We start from the raw sequence: 16619 nt of genomic DNA on the forward strand, positions 1-16619 counted from the left end.
GATACCTAAAGCTTCCTGCTATCTATTGTCAAATATAGCCTAATGATTAATGTTATCTTCAATTAACTCCATGTCTGGTCTAGAATACTATTTGCTCTTAGGCAGCTCAAGAAGATGGTTCTGTATTTAAACCATCGAAACTAGTCCTGCAAAATTTATGAAAATTATGCTGATTCTTGTTATTTAACTTCTCCAATAATCATTATTCGGAGTGTTATTTTAATCTAAAACATTGATACTGTCTATGAAGCAGTCGTAAGGGTAAATAAAGAGTAATATTAATTATGAATTAGTTCTATTATAATGAAATAAAGCATTTATGGGATTTTACTTGATCTTATAGAATCAGTTAGTCCTATAACTCCTTCAGAAGTAAAGCAAATTATCACTATATCTGAAAGTAATTAAAGAGTCAGGAAAGGGTTTAAATAAACTTCTTTTAATTAAACAGATCTTGGAACATAAATGCACATTTTGGTGCTAACAAAATCAGCCACAGCTCATGGTGATACAACTAAAGGAACTGTCGGTTTCAAGTTAAGATGGTAGTGAATGACTGCATAATTAAATTTTATTTTAAGCTGGCTGTCAAAATCGAGTGCTAGCAGTGATATAATGCAAAGTTGAGTAATTACAATTTATCAGAGCTGGAAAGAACTAAATGTAGTGTGCACACACAGGCTAGAAATATACTCTGTTTTAAAATTATAAAACCTCAGTTTAAATATAGTCAAAAGTCTTTAATCTGGACTCGTCGGGACTTATTCCGGATTATAGATCATCAGTTTAAATCTGGTAAGATGGCATGCAGAAATTATAAAATTAAAAATATGAAACCTTAATTTATGAAATAAAGAGCAATTATGATCTAAATTGTATCAAAATTTACAAAAAAAAATAAGCTTAATATTTATTTGTTTATTTTATTAAACATTTCTTTCAATGTAAGTTGTTTAAGTTGCTTCATTTTATGTGCTAATACTTTATCTTTAATTCTATAAACAGACATAATTTCTTAAAGAGAAAGTTTTTCTTAAAGAGACATAATTTCTTAACAATTCTATAAACAGACATAATTTCTTATTCAGTTACAAAGTTCCGCTGTTCAAGTCATATAATTGCTGTGTCGAGAATACCAACTAATTTGTCAATCGAATTTTTTTCGTTTTCAATAACCTCTGTGTCACTTTCTTCTCTATCGAAAGCGGTACATCGAAACAGGCTTTCGCTTTGTAGATGCTTTGGCAGCTCCAGAATTGGAAACTCTTTTTGACATAATCAAAAGTTCAAGCTTACCTTTTATAAAATTTCTCTAACAGTCTGCAAAAAATAATAAGCCAGATCCAATTAAAAGATTAAGGAACAACGCAATCTGCAACATTAACTGAAATAGATAATTAGATAATTTTAGCCTAGCTTATACCGTCCGTTATACATTAAACGCGCATGCGAAAATGCATGCGTAGAACGGACTTTTGACTGTACTAGCTAACTCATTTATATTCTGGAGAGGAAATAAAAAGGCTGAAATTATAAATAACTGGTTAATTTAATCAGTAACCTTACACGTTTAAAAATATGCTAAAAGATTCAAGAACTGTGTTGGTTAACAGGCCAAATAGCGATAATTAACATGAGTATTTTAGCATATTTCTTTATTTTTTATTTCTACAGTCAAAAGTCGTTAATACGGACTCATCGGGACTTCAGCGATTCCGGATTATCGATTTTTACAGATTATAGATCTTCAGTTTAAATCTGGTGAGATGGCATGCAAAAATTATAAAATTAAAAATATGAAACCGTAATTTATGAAATAAAGAACAATTAGGATCTAAAGGGTATCAAAATTTACAAAAAAAAAAAAAAAAAAAAAAGCTTAATATTTATTTGTTTACTTTATTAAACATTTCTTTCAATGTAAGTTGTTTAAGTTGCTTCGTTTTATGTGATAATACTTTCTCTTTAATTCTATAAACAGATATAATTTCTTGTTCAGTTACAAAGTTCCGCTGTTCAAGTCCTATAATTTCTGTATCGAGAATACCGACTAATTTGTCAATCGAAACTTTTGCATTTTCAATAACCTCTGTGTCACTTTCTTCACTATCGGAAGCAAATTATAATGACGAGGAATTTGATTTAAATCATATCAAAGACATAATACATCGAGATGAAATACTGCATTTAGTAAGGAATTATAAGCCAAATGAAATGAAAACATCTGCCCTGAAGATAAGGATAGTGCTGACAGATCAACTTCCAATTCATTGCGCGCCGCGTCGTCGTCCCCCCCCCTGGGCCACAGAGCAGCATGAAATTGATAAACAGATTTTGGAATGGTTAGGTCATTTTTTGCAGCAATTCCACTTTTGTTTAATGGACTTTGAAACATACTTTCGCTTTGTAGATCCTTTACATATTAGTAAATATATATCGGAAATTCTATTTGACATAATCGAAAGTTCAAGCTTACTTTTATAAAATTGCTCTAACAGTCTGCAAAAAATAATAAGCCAGATCCAATTCGAAGATTAAGGAACAACGCAATCTGCAACATTAACTGAATTAGATAATTTTAGCTTAGCTTATACCGTCCGTTATACATTAAACGCGCATGCGTAAACGTATTTTGTGCATGCGCACACGCATATTTGCAGCCGTACAAAAAGTACAAAACTTTGTACGAGTCACAAAGCCGTACAGCCGCACAAAAAGTACAAAACTTTGTACAAGTCAATGCGATGCATGCGCAGAAAGTTTGTACCTTTGAGGTCCGGATTATAGATCATTCCGGATTATGGGTGTCCGAATTAACGACTTTTGACTGTATTTAAAATTCAATTTTTGCTGTACTAGCTGTTTAGCACCTTAACCTGTATGTGAAACTTAAGATGTATGAAAACTTTAACTCTCTTTAAAACTTTCACAAAATCTATTATACATAAGGAATATAAAACAAGGAAAATTTATCAGGTTCATATGTTATAATTTTTAATATGCTTCTTAATTATAATTGTTTGGGAGGAGGAAGGTATAAGTTTTAAAATCTTACTTACGTTTTTGCTTTCTTAGGTTTCCCTTTTGTCTCCCTTACCACCACCTGGATCCAAGACTCATATTACTGATAAACCTAAGCACGGTAAAAAAAGAAAGAAATTATCAGAGGTTGATTCTAAACAGTGGTTTGAAAAAGCTGGTATTATGTCATACCTGAATGAAAACAATTTGAATGGAACCAACAGAGTTGCTTTCACAAATCTTGCAAGTAAAGAAGAGTGCCAGCAGTTAATGGACTTGGCCCTGGTAATTTTATGTATTTATTATTATTTTTTTATTATTGATAATTCTTTTCTTAACACCCTTCCTTGCCGACAGAACTATTTAGCATAATAGTTAATCAATTATACTAACTTAATTATTTCAGATGAGTCAAGTTTTGCATTTAACCAAGAATGTCAAGTAATGACACATAGGTATTAAAATTGTCCAGAGTACTTTATAAAAGACAGCTGGTATTTTGTATTGCTAAAAATTGCATTTTCTGATCTAAAATAAACCAATTTTTCTACTGTCTCAAAACTGATGTTTTTTCACTGATTTTTTTCAGCTGGCAAAAGTAAGAAAGAATTGTGTAATTTTATTTTGAAAGAATTAATTAGAATATAATCATGCAATTTCAACTGTTTATTCAAGACTAGTTGTACAAGTTGCAAAAAATTAGCTTTATAGGTTAAGAAGCATCTTTATTTGAAACTTAATGTTTTGAAAGGATATAATTTCATATTAGTTTACTAAGAGGTGTTATATAACAAAAATAATTGTCCTCTAAAGGGTTACTAATTTGATTCATGTCTTAAATTAGAACCAATATGTCTAGAACTAACTAGAGATATTTTACAGGCATTTTAAGCACCTGAGATATGTTCAGGAAATAGGCTGTCCATCAGAAATGCAAATCAAAATTTCATCACAGAATTCTTTCTTAAGTGATACTTTGCCACAGAATTATGTTCAATAAGGTTTTGTTTATAATGTAAATCAATTTAATTTTACAACGGTTAGGTATGCTCGAGCTTCCAGTTGTATTGTATTGATTTGAATGTTACTGCTGTACATCATTGCAACATTGTTCTAGTGTAAAAATTTATGTCAAATATGTAAAAATGGTAGTATATTTTTACTATAGTTACATGTCTGGAATTTAATATATGCAAAAGAATACATATATCTAAATTCTTAAATTTTTTTAAAGAAATACAATGGTTTGAGTTTACTTTATTTCAGGTAAGAAGAATGTGCTACAGTTCCATGATCAATTTTTAGTTTTGCTCTTGGTCGCAAATAATATTTATTTTTGTAATTCACCATAGGTTTTTAATTATTATTTTTTAATATTATCATATACACATGTTTCCTTTAATTCTTAAAGCTAAAAGAAAGAGAGAAAATAAAAGAATACAGTATTTATTTCAATTGAAGTGTGAGTATGTATCTCATATTAAATCTTTTAATATTTTTCTATTTGCTCAGGAAGGAGGTGTGCATGGAGATGGGTATAATGGTAGAGAATCTCCCCATACAGAATTTGAAATGTTTGAGGGTTTAACTGTCGCCAGAGCTGCAACAGTATGTCATATTTTCAAACTAAATTTGCATTTGTTTTTTACTGTTTAAGTATCTGAATTCTGTCTTTAGTGCTATTTTTAATTTGTATGGTGTAAAATAATTCTGTTCATGTAAGGACTCTAAACAACGACTTGTTAGTGGAGGCGTTTTTTGAAAATAAAGAAAAACATTGAACATTTTCCTTAAATTGTGTCTTTTAAGGTATAGTTCGACTGTCTTCAACACAACATTGGCTGGCATTCTGCCAAAACACATAGAATTGTCCAAATGGGCATTAGTTATGTGCCTCAGAGTGAAAGGTCACATGAAAGTTCTCTCTCATTCAGAAAGAGAGAATTTATGTGGGCGAGAGAGGGAAAGTCTCTATGTCATCAGGTAATGCTGTCATCAATTGTCTTTTGCACACACCCCTCCCAGAAATAAATGCAAAGATTCACATTGGTTTGCAGCCTAGAAACCAAAAATATTGAATTTTTTATCATAATTTATAAATTTTTATGAACAATGCGTATTTCATCGCTTACATTAAAGAGAAGGTCACTAAAGGTCATGGAAGCGATTTTGGAGGGGGGTGTAGTAAAAAAAGGAAATCGATCAGTAGGTTTCCATCGCATTTACTTGAGATTTACCTAGATAGTAATTGATTTTAATGTGACATTTACAGTATTGTGGTCTTTCATGTAAGTGTTAGGGAAAGCTTGATTTTATCATTAAAATGACTTCAAATGGTAAAAACACGGCATTTCACAGAGGTACTAAGAATTGCTACATAAATGTCTTTACATTTTGTGACATGGAAGGTGAGAATGCAGAACTTAGCATTCCCATCTCACAACCCATGAAAAGAGATAGCAACATTGCAGGAGTATCTCTGATGACGATAAAGAAAATTCGGTGAGAGCTAGAAACGGAAGAAGAGCCAGTTTTCAATTTCCCAAAAAAAAAGTCCAAAAAGGAAGTATCAGATAGGATTTGTTTAGATCATTGGTTTTCAGTGGGGGCGGTACCTCCCCCTAGGGGGCAGTGGAAGGATGCTGAGGGGCAATGAACTTGTTTTGGGTGGCAGGAGGCAGCGAGCATGTTTTGGCATTTGAACTTAATTTTAAAACTCTCCCAAAAATGTATTAAATTGATTATCTGATTTACACCATTTGTGCCAGCAATAAAACGAACTTACATGATGGCTTCCCTCATGCAATTCTAAGAATGGTGATACGAATCTGCAAAAATTCATCCTGACAAACAAAATAAAGGTCTGTCATTTTTCACGAACATCAGAGCCAAGTGTCTGAAAACACCGTCTGTCTCACGGTTACTAGCAACCTTATCAAAAAAGTGTGATGATTGTTTGATAGCCATTTCATAATATATCAAAATTAATTGCAAAATCGGAAAAGGTTATACCATGGGCGAAAAGTTGATACTGCCGGCTGTCAATGAAGTTTTAGAAATAGTTTTATACCATCTAGGCACATCCAGTGTTATAAAAAATGTCCTATTAAGCAATGATACAGTGCGACAACAAATTGATGACATGGTGGAAGATGTTGAAGCTTTGTTATGCAAACTTTTGATACCCACCGAATTTTCTCTTCGGGTTGGTGAATCAACCTTGCCAGATATTAATGAAATTTTACTGTTGGCTATGTCTGGTTTGTGAAGGAAGGAAAAAATTATTATTATATTGCACAAAATTTTATTGCAGGTACTAAAGATGAATCTATTTTTAATGCTGTTAAATATTATTTTCATAAGAAAAAGTGTTCCTCTTGAGAATATTATGTCTGTTCCCGTCAAAGGAGATCCTGCAGTGGTGGGTTATCATCATGGGTTCATAGTCTTTTTAAAGAAAGAGGTACTAAGTATTTTAGCCGTTCTCTGTGCGATTCATAGACAGCAATTGCAGAAAACATCAGTGACTGTTTGAAACAAAGCAATTTGTATGGAACTGCAACACAACTGGAGACATGGCAATGGACAAATTACTAAAAATTATAGGAGCTCTTGAAAATATAATGACAGAAAACTGGAAGAAGTACTGCACCCATGTAAGAAACATAGAAAATTACTAATGAAAAAAAGATGGTTTAATAAAAGATTTACACGAATCTTTAATTATTCCTTCTGATGAAGAGGATCAAAATGTGGATATGTATAGTGACTCCCGATACAGAATAATAAAAGTACAGAAGTAAGAAATTTCGTCTCTTACTCCCCAGTATGTTTAATACTGCATATAGTTTTTAGTGCAAAAATCAAGGTGATATAATAATTATTTATTATAATATAGGTATCGGAATTACTTAAATAACTATAATAATTATTTATCACTGTATAATTATTATAATTAATTAAAAAGAATTTTTTCAGTATGTAATAATAGTATGTAATAATTGTAGCTCAAGATAAAATATTAATCAATTATAATGTACCATAATTTCCGAAAGAAAGGTCGCATCAGCGTAAATGCCTCACTCGAGAAAAATGGCGGGAAAAAAAATTAAATTACTCAGAAACACTACAATAGATTAAATTGTGCGTGAAATCGTCGTGGACCGTATAGATGCAAAATCTTGACCTTTATCCTGATAAATGACACATCACTTAAGAAAAATGCATGACATGGAGCTATAACTCAAAAATAAATTAAAGGTAAGAAATGTTGAAAATATATTTGCATTCACAAATATACTTATATTTACCCACTAAAGCAGTACATATTTGTCATACTCATACTATATTATAAAAAATATTGCAACAACGAGATATTAAATTTGGATGATGAAAGAGAATTTTTAATTTTACTTACAAAGGAATTACAGCAAACTGTATGTCAAATAAAGCCATCAAAATCTGATTCTTCACTATTTGAATTAAAACGATTTAATAAATGTCCAAGTCTTCCAGATCGTCACATTCATCCTCTTGGTTTACAGTCTCTTTATCTGAGGATATAATTTCAGCTTCTTTGAATGTGGCTATTATTGATGATGTTTTCAGTGATTTCCATGCACTTCCTACCCACTTTGCAACTTCTTCATAAGATGCTGTACGCATTTTGCTGCTTTTGGTGTACGTATGCAATCCTTCACTCATCCAACACTTCCACCTCTTTCGGACTTCAGCTTTCAAGGATTTATTATCTGACAAATCTAATGGTTGTAAGATTTTGTGTCAAACCACCAGGAATTATTGGTACGGTCATAGACAGTTTTTGACATCTGGTTTTCACTGACTCAAGTAAATGAGGACGCATGGAATCCATTATCAATAACCCTTTTGGTTGGAAAAAAGATCCCTTATGACACTGCCAAACATTTTGTAGCCACTCGTGCATGATTGTTTCGCACATCCATCCATTCTCGCTTGCACAAATAATTACGTCATTAGGAAAATTCCCTTCGAAATAGTTTTGCTTTTAAAGATAATCATCAGCTTTAGCTTGTCACTGCTTGCTGCACAAGCTAACACACATGTAAATGACGTTCTTTCATGCCCTGCCGTAAGCACAGATACAGTTTTTGCACCAATTTCATCAACAGTTCTGTTTGCAGGAGATTTGAAAGCTAACAGGGTTTTATCCATATTTATTATCTGTGATGCAAGAAGTTTTTTTTTGTCAATAATGTCTGCCATATATTTTAGAAAAGATGCCTTTATATCCTGCCAGTCCACTGGTAATTGTTGCCCGACTGTTGTTCTAGTACGCACAGAAATATATTTTCTTTTCATAAATCTGCTACACCAGCAAGGCCCTCCTTTGAAATCATTTGTGTTCATTTGTTTTGCCATTAATTTTGCTTGTAAGTGAATTTTTACAGTCGAAATTGCCATTCTCTTTCCTTGTTGCTCCTTTATCCATTTTGCAAGATCGTCCTCTAGATTCGGCCACCTCACAGTTCCGCTTCTTTGGCCACTTCTTCTTTGCATTGTGGCTTATTTTTAAGCTGTTCTTTTTCAGTTCTCCAACTTCGAATGCATCTCTCGTCCACTTCAAACTCTCAAACTGTTGCTCTATTTCCAATTTATTCAGCACATTAAATTACATTAAGCTTAAAACCAGCAGTATAGCTTCTGTGCTGTTTAGGTGCCATTTTCAAAAATTTTCCGCTCCCTTCTTACTTAAAAACTATCCAACAAATACTTGCACCCAAACTGATGGGATCTGTATCTGGCAGAATGCCAAGAAAAATCAATTCAGTCTGAAAGGGAAATATGTCAGAATTCTTTATTGTAATGCAGGTGGTGTCCGCCTTTGAAAAAAAATTGCAGTAGATTTACAGTGGAAAAGGCAGAGGTGGAAGAGGATGGGTCCTGGAAGATTCATCGAATGGCAGAGAAGAGAGACTATTCAAACTGATGAAAATGCTGATTTGAGAGAGAGAAGAATGTTATTGTTCTGAGATCCCCTTTAGAGAGTGAATAAGGCAGGTAGGTCCATTCAAGGGAAAGAATGTAAACAAAATAAAGTTCGCAGAAAGCGACTGAGTGGTCTTTTGTGTGGGAACAGCACCAATCTACGTACAGTAACAAGGTCATTCAAACTATGCACAATGATATAATAGGAATTTTTTTTTTTTTTTAATGAACCTAATCACCGCATGGGTAGAAATGCCAGACCCGCTGAAAATTTAAGTTTTAAACACATAAACATTGCGGCATTTCTTCTGGAAATTATGATAATTATATTAAGTATTTATTGTCTTATAATAAATTATAATAATAATTAAATTATTTGAATTCATTGTAATAATATAATAATGAAAATTATCAATTGCATAATTATAAATACAATTATAATATAATAAAATTTACTTATTTTATTATAAAATAATATATATACAGTGAAACTGTGCATAGATAGTGTGCGTAGTTAGCGTAACCAGAAACAAGATGTGTTTATTAGGGACTGTGTTTAATTGTTTATTCTTAAAGAGAATAGAAACAGATATTACAGCTAGTACATTTTGTAAGGAAGAATTCTTTGCATAGTGGAATATATCAGGTTCCAATTCTCAAAAACTAAACTTATACGTTATTTTCATGTTTCCAGATCTAATAGATTAACATAATAAATGCACTATAACAAAAATGCGACGGAAAAGTGCACCGTCAGCCAAGTTATGAAGTTACAAGTACAGAAAAAAAATTAATTTGGAAAACTCTTACACTTTTACGAATAAATAAATAAATAAATAAATACAATATAAAAAAACAGTTAATAATAAATGATGATCAGCATATCAGCCTAGATTACTCAAAAGTAATTTTATCTTCTTATGTCTGTGCCTTTTGAATGCCGTGGAAATAAACAGAGAAAAAATCCCTAAGACAGGATTCCAACCACCTTATTTTGAGAATAAATCAGTCCAAATGGCACATGCATGTTTGCACTTGTGGTTGTGGCTAAGGCAGTCGAACTATAACTGAATGATACTGATATGAAAATATAAGGGAGTTGTAATCAAACTTTGATAATTATTTCTACCTTACTTATTTAACATTACATGAATTGCATGTTATTTAAAGTATTTACATTTCTAAATTTTTACACCTTTTTACTATGGAAAAAAAATTGTATTCAAATAAATTTTTATGTAATGTGTAAAAATTACTTAATCAGTTAAAGAAGTAATTTGTTTGAAAAAGAACTTTGTGTTCATAACCATATCTATAGCCTTTTATATTTTATGAAAAGGCTATACTTTCTTATATATTTAAAATTAATTATACATTTTGCATAAATATTTTTATTAAAAATACAATGCAAAGTAAAATATATTACATTTGTAATATAAGCTGAAATTTGGTAGTTTTTGGAAAATGTATGCGATAAGGTTCAGTGTCCAATAGCAGAACTAAGTATTTTAGTATATTGTATATAAATTTAGATGCTTTAAATTTGTATATACAGAACAAAGTCCGTAATCCGGACGTCCATTATCCAGAATGATCTATAATCCAGACCTCAAAATCACAATTTTTTTTTTGTATGCTTTACGCATGTGCGCTTCTGATAGTGAAGAAAGTGACAGAGAGGTTATTGAAAACAAAAAAATTTCGATTGACAAGTTAGTCGGTATTCTTGACACAGCAATTACAGGACTTGAACTGTGGAACTTTGTAACTGAACAAGAAATTATGTCTGTTTATAGAATTGAAGAGAAAGTATTAGCACAAAAAACAAAGCAACTTAAACGACTTACATTGAAAGAAATGTTTAATAAAATAAACAAATAAATATCAGGCCTCTTTTTTTTTTTTTTTTTGTAAATTTTGATACTCTTTAGATTATAATTGCTCTTTATTTCATAAATTACGGTTTCATATTTTTAATTGTATAATTTCTGCATGCCATCTTACCATATTTAAATTGATGATCTATAATCCAAAAATATCCGAAGTCCCGATGAGTCCAGATTACGGACTTTGTACTGTATATATTCAAGTTTGGTCATGTCTTTGTCATTAATCATAGTCTGTAAAAACTAAAATTAATTTAATACACTTTGATGCAATAAAATATTCTTTTTTTATTTATACAGTTATCCCAACGTGGCATTCTAAATCCTTTAGCTGCTTTTCTGTTTTTAAACATCAGTGAGAAAGCTCGTCAAGCTGTGGAATTATTCTTTGATTTAGATACAGAACTCTTTTTTGCATACACTCATCTTGTATGCCGTACTGCCTTACCTGGTAAATGAGTGTTTTTCCCCTCTATATGCATATATTTAAATATGTGTCATATATAGATATACATATTTTTGGAGAAAGTATTTGTGAGATGTCTTGGACATCTTTTATGAAAAGGCCATTTCTTGACTGAAAGTTAGAAACATTCTGCATTGTTAGTGGCTATAAATAATGAAGTATAGAAAATGTTGATTAAAGTAAAAATTTTAAATGATGTTATCCAATTGTTATAATTTTTAAATTTCGTATATTCAGTGATTAACTGCCAAAAAGTCAGTTAAATATGTATTTAAAAAAAATAACCTTTCTTATGCATATTTCTTTCACCTTGTTGTGTCTATGAGCATTGTGTAATTTTAAATTTTGACACATCTTGGCAAAATTTTGTAAAATGCAGGCTGAAAATACAAACAAATTTGAAAAGTTCTGTTTCTGATGTTATCAGTTCTGTTATTAGAGATGTAACAAATTATAATACATGTATGTATGAAATATGTTGCTGAAGGTTTCTCATCAAAATTAATTCTTATTTACTGTATGATTATTTCATTCGTTTTTTGTGATTTTTTAAAAATTTATCTATATTTTCTAGCTTAACTGATTTTCAAGAAAGGTCCATTAACACTGTGCACTATACGCTAAACAACAATGATTTGATCAAAAAAGAAATCAAAACATGAATTTTCAAGATCTAAGCTTTACACAAAAATAAGCCTCAGATAAGATCATCAATCAAATAGATGCCAGACTTACTACCAAATGACCAATCAGAGTGCAAACAGAACACTATTGATAACAGACATAGTTATGACTAATTAAAAATCTTCATTATTCAGTGTATTGTGTTAGAGTGCTTCATGTACTTAAAGGAAATAGAGAAATATTTTCTGATTTATGCCTGCTGATTTTGTCATTTTCTGTGAGGTCCATCAATCTTAACAGGTTTTGTTGCCATTCTTGTCTCTTAAGTCTACAATTAACACTTGATTTAACAGTAGATGATTTAAAGAAAATAATATTTTGATCCCCATAAAAAAACCACGAGATTTGCACTATCTTCATCTGCTGAGAACTTGTTCCAGAAGAAATGTTCAGTAACTATATGGAGTAAATGACATCTAGTAAGGCTACTGTAAAGCTGTGACAGAACGCTAAAGATGTCAGCAAAATTAGTTACCATCTGAAATTTTTTCCGTTGCTAGCTTCCCATTTGTGGTCGAGCACTCCGTTTCACAGCTGAAAAGATTGCCATAAGTGTGCAAAACACAGAGCCCAAATATTGGTACCTCCGAAACTTCCAAGACAGGTTTTCATCAGTAAGTTGTTATTGCCAATTCTATGAAAAATGCAGCTGTAAATGAATGGGATCCACAATTATTCACTTTTGGGAAAAGAATGCAGAGCATGTACTTCGGTACCTCCAATAACTTTCAAGGTAGGTTTTTGACATTGGATGAAAGGATTTCATCTCTTGCAAGTTTGGTTTCTCATTTACTGTTTCCATTAATTGAATTATTAGTCTCAAATCAGGATCTTCCATTTTGCGATTTTCTCAGTTCTTTGTTGCTCCAGACAGAGATCAGTATCTCATATTATAGAGTTTGTGTTAATTAGTCTGAGCACTGAAACTTCAAAACTACCTTTTTCTTCAGCATTCAAACAGCATTTGCACTTTTCTGCCCAAGGTTTTCTTTAAAAAGTATCTACATTTTCACGCAAAACTATTTTACAATGTTGAATTTCTGTATCATATATCTGAAGCCATTGTATACATCTAGGAACATGACCATTTTTATTTTTTAAATTAAGTAGTCATCTTAATGAAGCATGGTACAGCTGTGAATGTAGTATAGTGATGGAAATGTTTTGCTACCTTAATGGTTAACAGTTCTTTTCTGTTACACATTAGTTTCTTTCCAATTTAGAGAGGCTTTTACTAAAATACCATCTAAAATTAAGGACTAACATACTCTTGGTCATCAAGTTTTTTGAAAGAACAACTCCATTCTCTATTGTTAGCATCAATAATCTGAATAAAGTAGGATTCAGACTGGGAATTAAGCTAGTAGAGAAGCAGAAATAAGAGCACCCTTCAATACTTTAAATGCTTTTTTACAGTTAATCCATTTATCAAAAATTTTGTAATGGCCAGTAAAGTGTTTTAGAAACCTTTAACGAATGCTCTATAATAAGTTCAGAGATGGAGAAAGATTCTCAAGTTATAAACTTCTTTAGCCATAAATAGCCTTGATTTTTGTCAGGATCTGTGCGTACACCTTTGGTAGAGATAATATGATCAAAATGTTTAAATCATTGGCAAAATAGTTTAAACTTTGTCAGATTAAATTCTAACCCTCTGACTGTCAGTAGACAACGTTAAAATAACAAAATTTGCTGATCTTGCAATTCTCTTCTCTTTGAGAGTTTAACCTTGCCATATAAAAAGGTGGATAAGAAGATACTAAAAAAGTTCTTCGAGGACGACTTAAAAAAATTAGTTTTCCGTTGGGATAAGTTTATTCAGTTAAATGGGCATTGTGTTGAAAACTGCATAAATAATATTTATGAAAATTGATCAAATAAAAAATTCCTAAATTCCTAGAACTTTGGAAAAATACCTAAATTCCTAGAACTTTGGAAGCATTTCTTGTACATTAATTATTAATTTTATTTTTATCGTGTTTTGATAAATTAAAACTTTCCTTCCCTACTCAGCATTGTTCAGGATAAAAGTATAAGAAAATTAATAAACAAAAGTAGATGAACACGAAATTCAGAATATCAAATTTAATATTAATAGCATCAGAATCATATTATAGTTTAATGACTAAATCAGGCAATAAATATGTAAAGTGAATATAAGTAAGTTTGGAGCCTTTTGAAATAGTGTTGCCATGCATTTCAAAAAGCCCCTAGAAACTCATGGCATTTTGACACAAGAACCTCTCAATTTTTCATATTTCAAGGTTGGCAGATGTACTGTTTAGTGAAAGGGAGAACTGCATGCAGAAGGCTTTGTCCATTTGCCAAGCTGCATCTGGTCTCAAAATAGTAATACAGTACAAAGTCCGAAATCTGGACATCCATTATCCAGAATGATCTAAAATCCGGATCTCAAAGCCACAAACATTATTTTATTAATGCTTTACACATGTGCATTTGATTTTTCCTTCCATAATAAAACATGTGGAGATTTTTCACTTAAAAATTTTGATTTTTAATTTCACTTAGCATTAAATAAAATACCTCGTTATGGAAAAACAATCATGTAAGCATAAATTTGTGAAATCTTCTTGGCAAAAATCTCAAACCAAAACTTTCACCTATTTTATATCCCTGAAGCCGACCTGGCGAGTCATTATTTATTATATTCTGTCATCACCACATGTTTATTAATACATGACAGCTTCAATAACCTGGGTTTGATCGCGCTGGGTGTCTCACACCCAGTGACTCCTATTTCGCACTTTTTCTTCCCAACCATTTTTCAAAAATGGACGAGTCTTCATGTAGCTGCCTCAAAGGTCATAACCTTGGAAGGGGAGAATCGGCGAAAGAATTCTAAAAATAGATCTCCTTAAATCGCGGGGCTTGGGTATCTCACACCCAGAGCGAGCATTTCTGTAACTGTTCTCACTACAGGCAGACGTATCTAAATCGTTCTTTCGTTATGGCACGTTACCGCACTTATGACGAAGAAATGCGGTATTTGAAAAATTTACTGGATACTGTTTCTTCTGATGAAGAAAATATAGAGGAAGATAGTGATTTTTCAGGTAATGAAGAGCCAGATAACGAAGAATATTTTAGTGATCATGATTCTTCAACAGAAATTGAATCTGATTCTGAAAACGATGTTTCAGATTCAAGTGAAGATAATTATTTTATCGGAAGAGATAACATAACGAAGTGGAATAAAGAGAAATTCAAAGCTAATGTTAGAATTTCTGCGAAAAATATAATATCAAAACTCCCAGGAAATACACCCGTTTCAAAGAATGTAACTTCTCCTGTGGATGCTTGGAACCTCCTTATATCTTCTGATATGATAAAGAAGTTAGTGCATTGGACTAACAGTTTTATAGAAACGATTCGAGAGCGTTTTTCACGGGAAAGAGATGCAAAAGAAACTAATGAGGCTGAAATTAAAGCATTTATTGGATTGCTTTATCTCATTGGTTTGCATAAATCATCACATGTGTATATACGAGATCTTTGGGCAACAGACGGCACTGGAATAGAAATATTCCGTACAACCATGTCATCAACACGTTTTTATTTTTTATTGAGATGCATCCGATTTGATGATATACAAACTCGCCAGAGTAGAAAAGAATTAGACAAATTGGCCCCGATTCGTGAATTCTTCTAAAATTTTGTAGAAAACTGCCAAAAATCGTACAGTGTTAGAGAGTACGTAACCATAGATGAGAAATTAGAATCTTTTAGAGGGCGATGTCCATTTCGCCAATACATGCTAAAGAAACCATCGAAGTATGGAATAAAAGTTTTTGTGCTCGTCGATTCGAGAGTGTTCTATACTTGGAAAATGGAAATATATGCCGGTAAACAGCCGAAAGGTCCATTTCAAGTAGATAATTATCCCAGTAGTGTCGTAAAAAGATTGATGGAACCTCTGTATAATTCAAGAAGAAATCTAACAGTGGATAACTGGTACACTTCTTATCCACTTTCACAAGAACTTTTGAAAAAAAATATAACAATTGTTGGAACATTGAGAAAAAATAAGAAATTCCTCCAATATTCTTGAGTACAAAAAAAAAGGGATGCTTACTCTTCCATGTTTGGATTTCAGAAAGAAATGACTATTGTTTCGTATGTACCAAAGAAGAGTAAAAATGTTCTTCTGCTCTCAACAATGCATAACGATAATGCAATAGACATCACTACTGGAGAATCAAAGAAACCCGAAATAAAAACTTTCTATAATATAACGAAAGGAGCTGTTGATGTCGTCGACGAAATGGCTGCGACATATTCAACAACTAAAAAAACAAATCGATGGCCTATGACGATATTTTATGCAATGTTGAATGTAGCTGCTATAAATGCACGCGTTATTTTGCTATCCGCTAAAGAACCACCGACTCAGAATCGAACACGACGTTATTTTCTGAAAAGTTTGAGATTTAAAACTAATCGAAGACTACTAAAAGATCAGAAGCCAGCAAACAATGCTTCCGCAAAGTTTGAAAGTAAAACTGGTAAAGAATGAGGACTCTCAACCATCTGCTAAGAAGGCAAAAGTAATAATTAAAAGATGTGCTGAATGTGGA

General features: G+C 31.8%; 1 protein-coding gene across 1 annotated transcript in view; it reads left to right on the forward strand.

Annotated features, from left to right (window-relative positions):
- Positions 1 to 16619, forward strand: part of LOC118194559 (prolyl 3-hydroxylase 2-like) — an 81621-nt gene that overhangs the window by 42997 nt on the left and 22005 nt on the right. Inside the window, exons 7-9 of the mRNA XM_085824259.1 lie at positions 3076 to 3306; positions 4534 to 4629; positions 11175 to 11325. Coding sequence (XP_085680385.1) covers positions 3076 to 3306; positions 4534 to 4629; positions 11175 to 11325 — 478 coding nt within the window. The remainder of the gene's footprint in view (positions 1 to 3075; positions 3307 to 4533; positions 4630 to 11174; positions 11326 to 16619) is intronic.

This window comes from Stegodyphus dumicola, chromosome 9 (assembly GCF_044657685.1).
Source record: "Stegodyphus dumicola isolate Sdum_Otavi_A_Nest chromosome 9, ASM4465768v1".
Taxonomy (NCBI): domain Eukaryota; kingdom Metazoa; phylum Arthropoda; class Arachnida; order Araneae; family Eresidae; genus Stegodyphus; species Stegodyphus dumicola.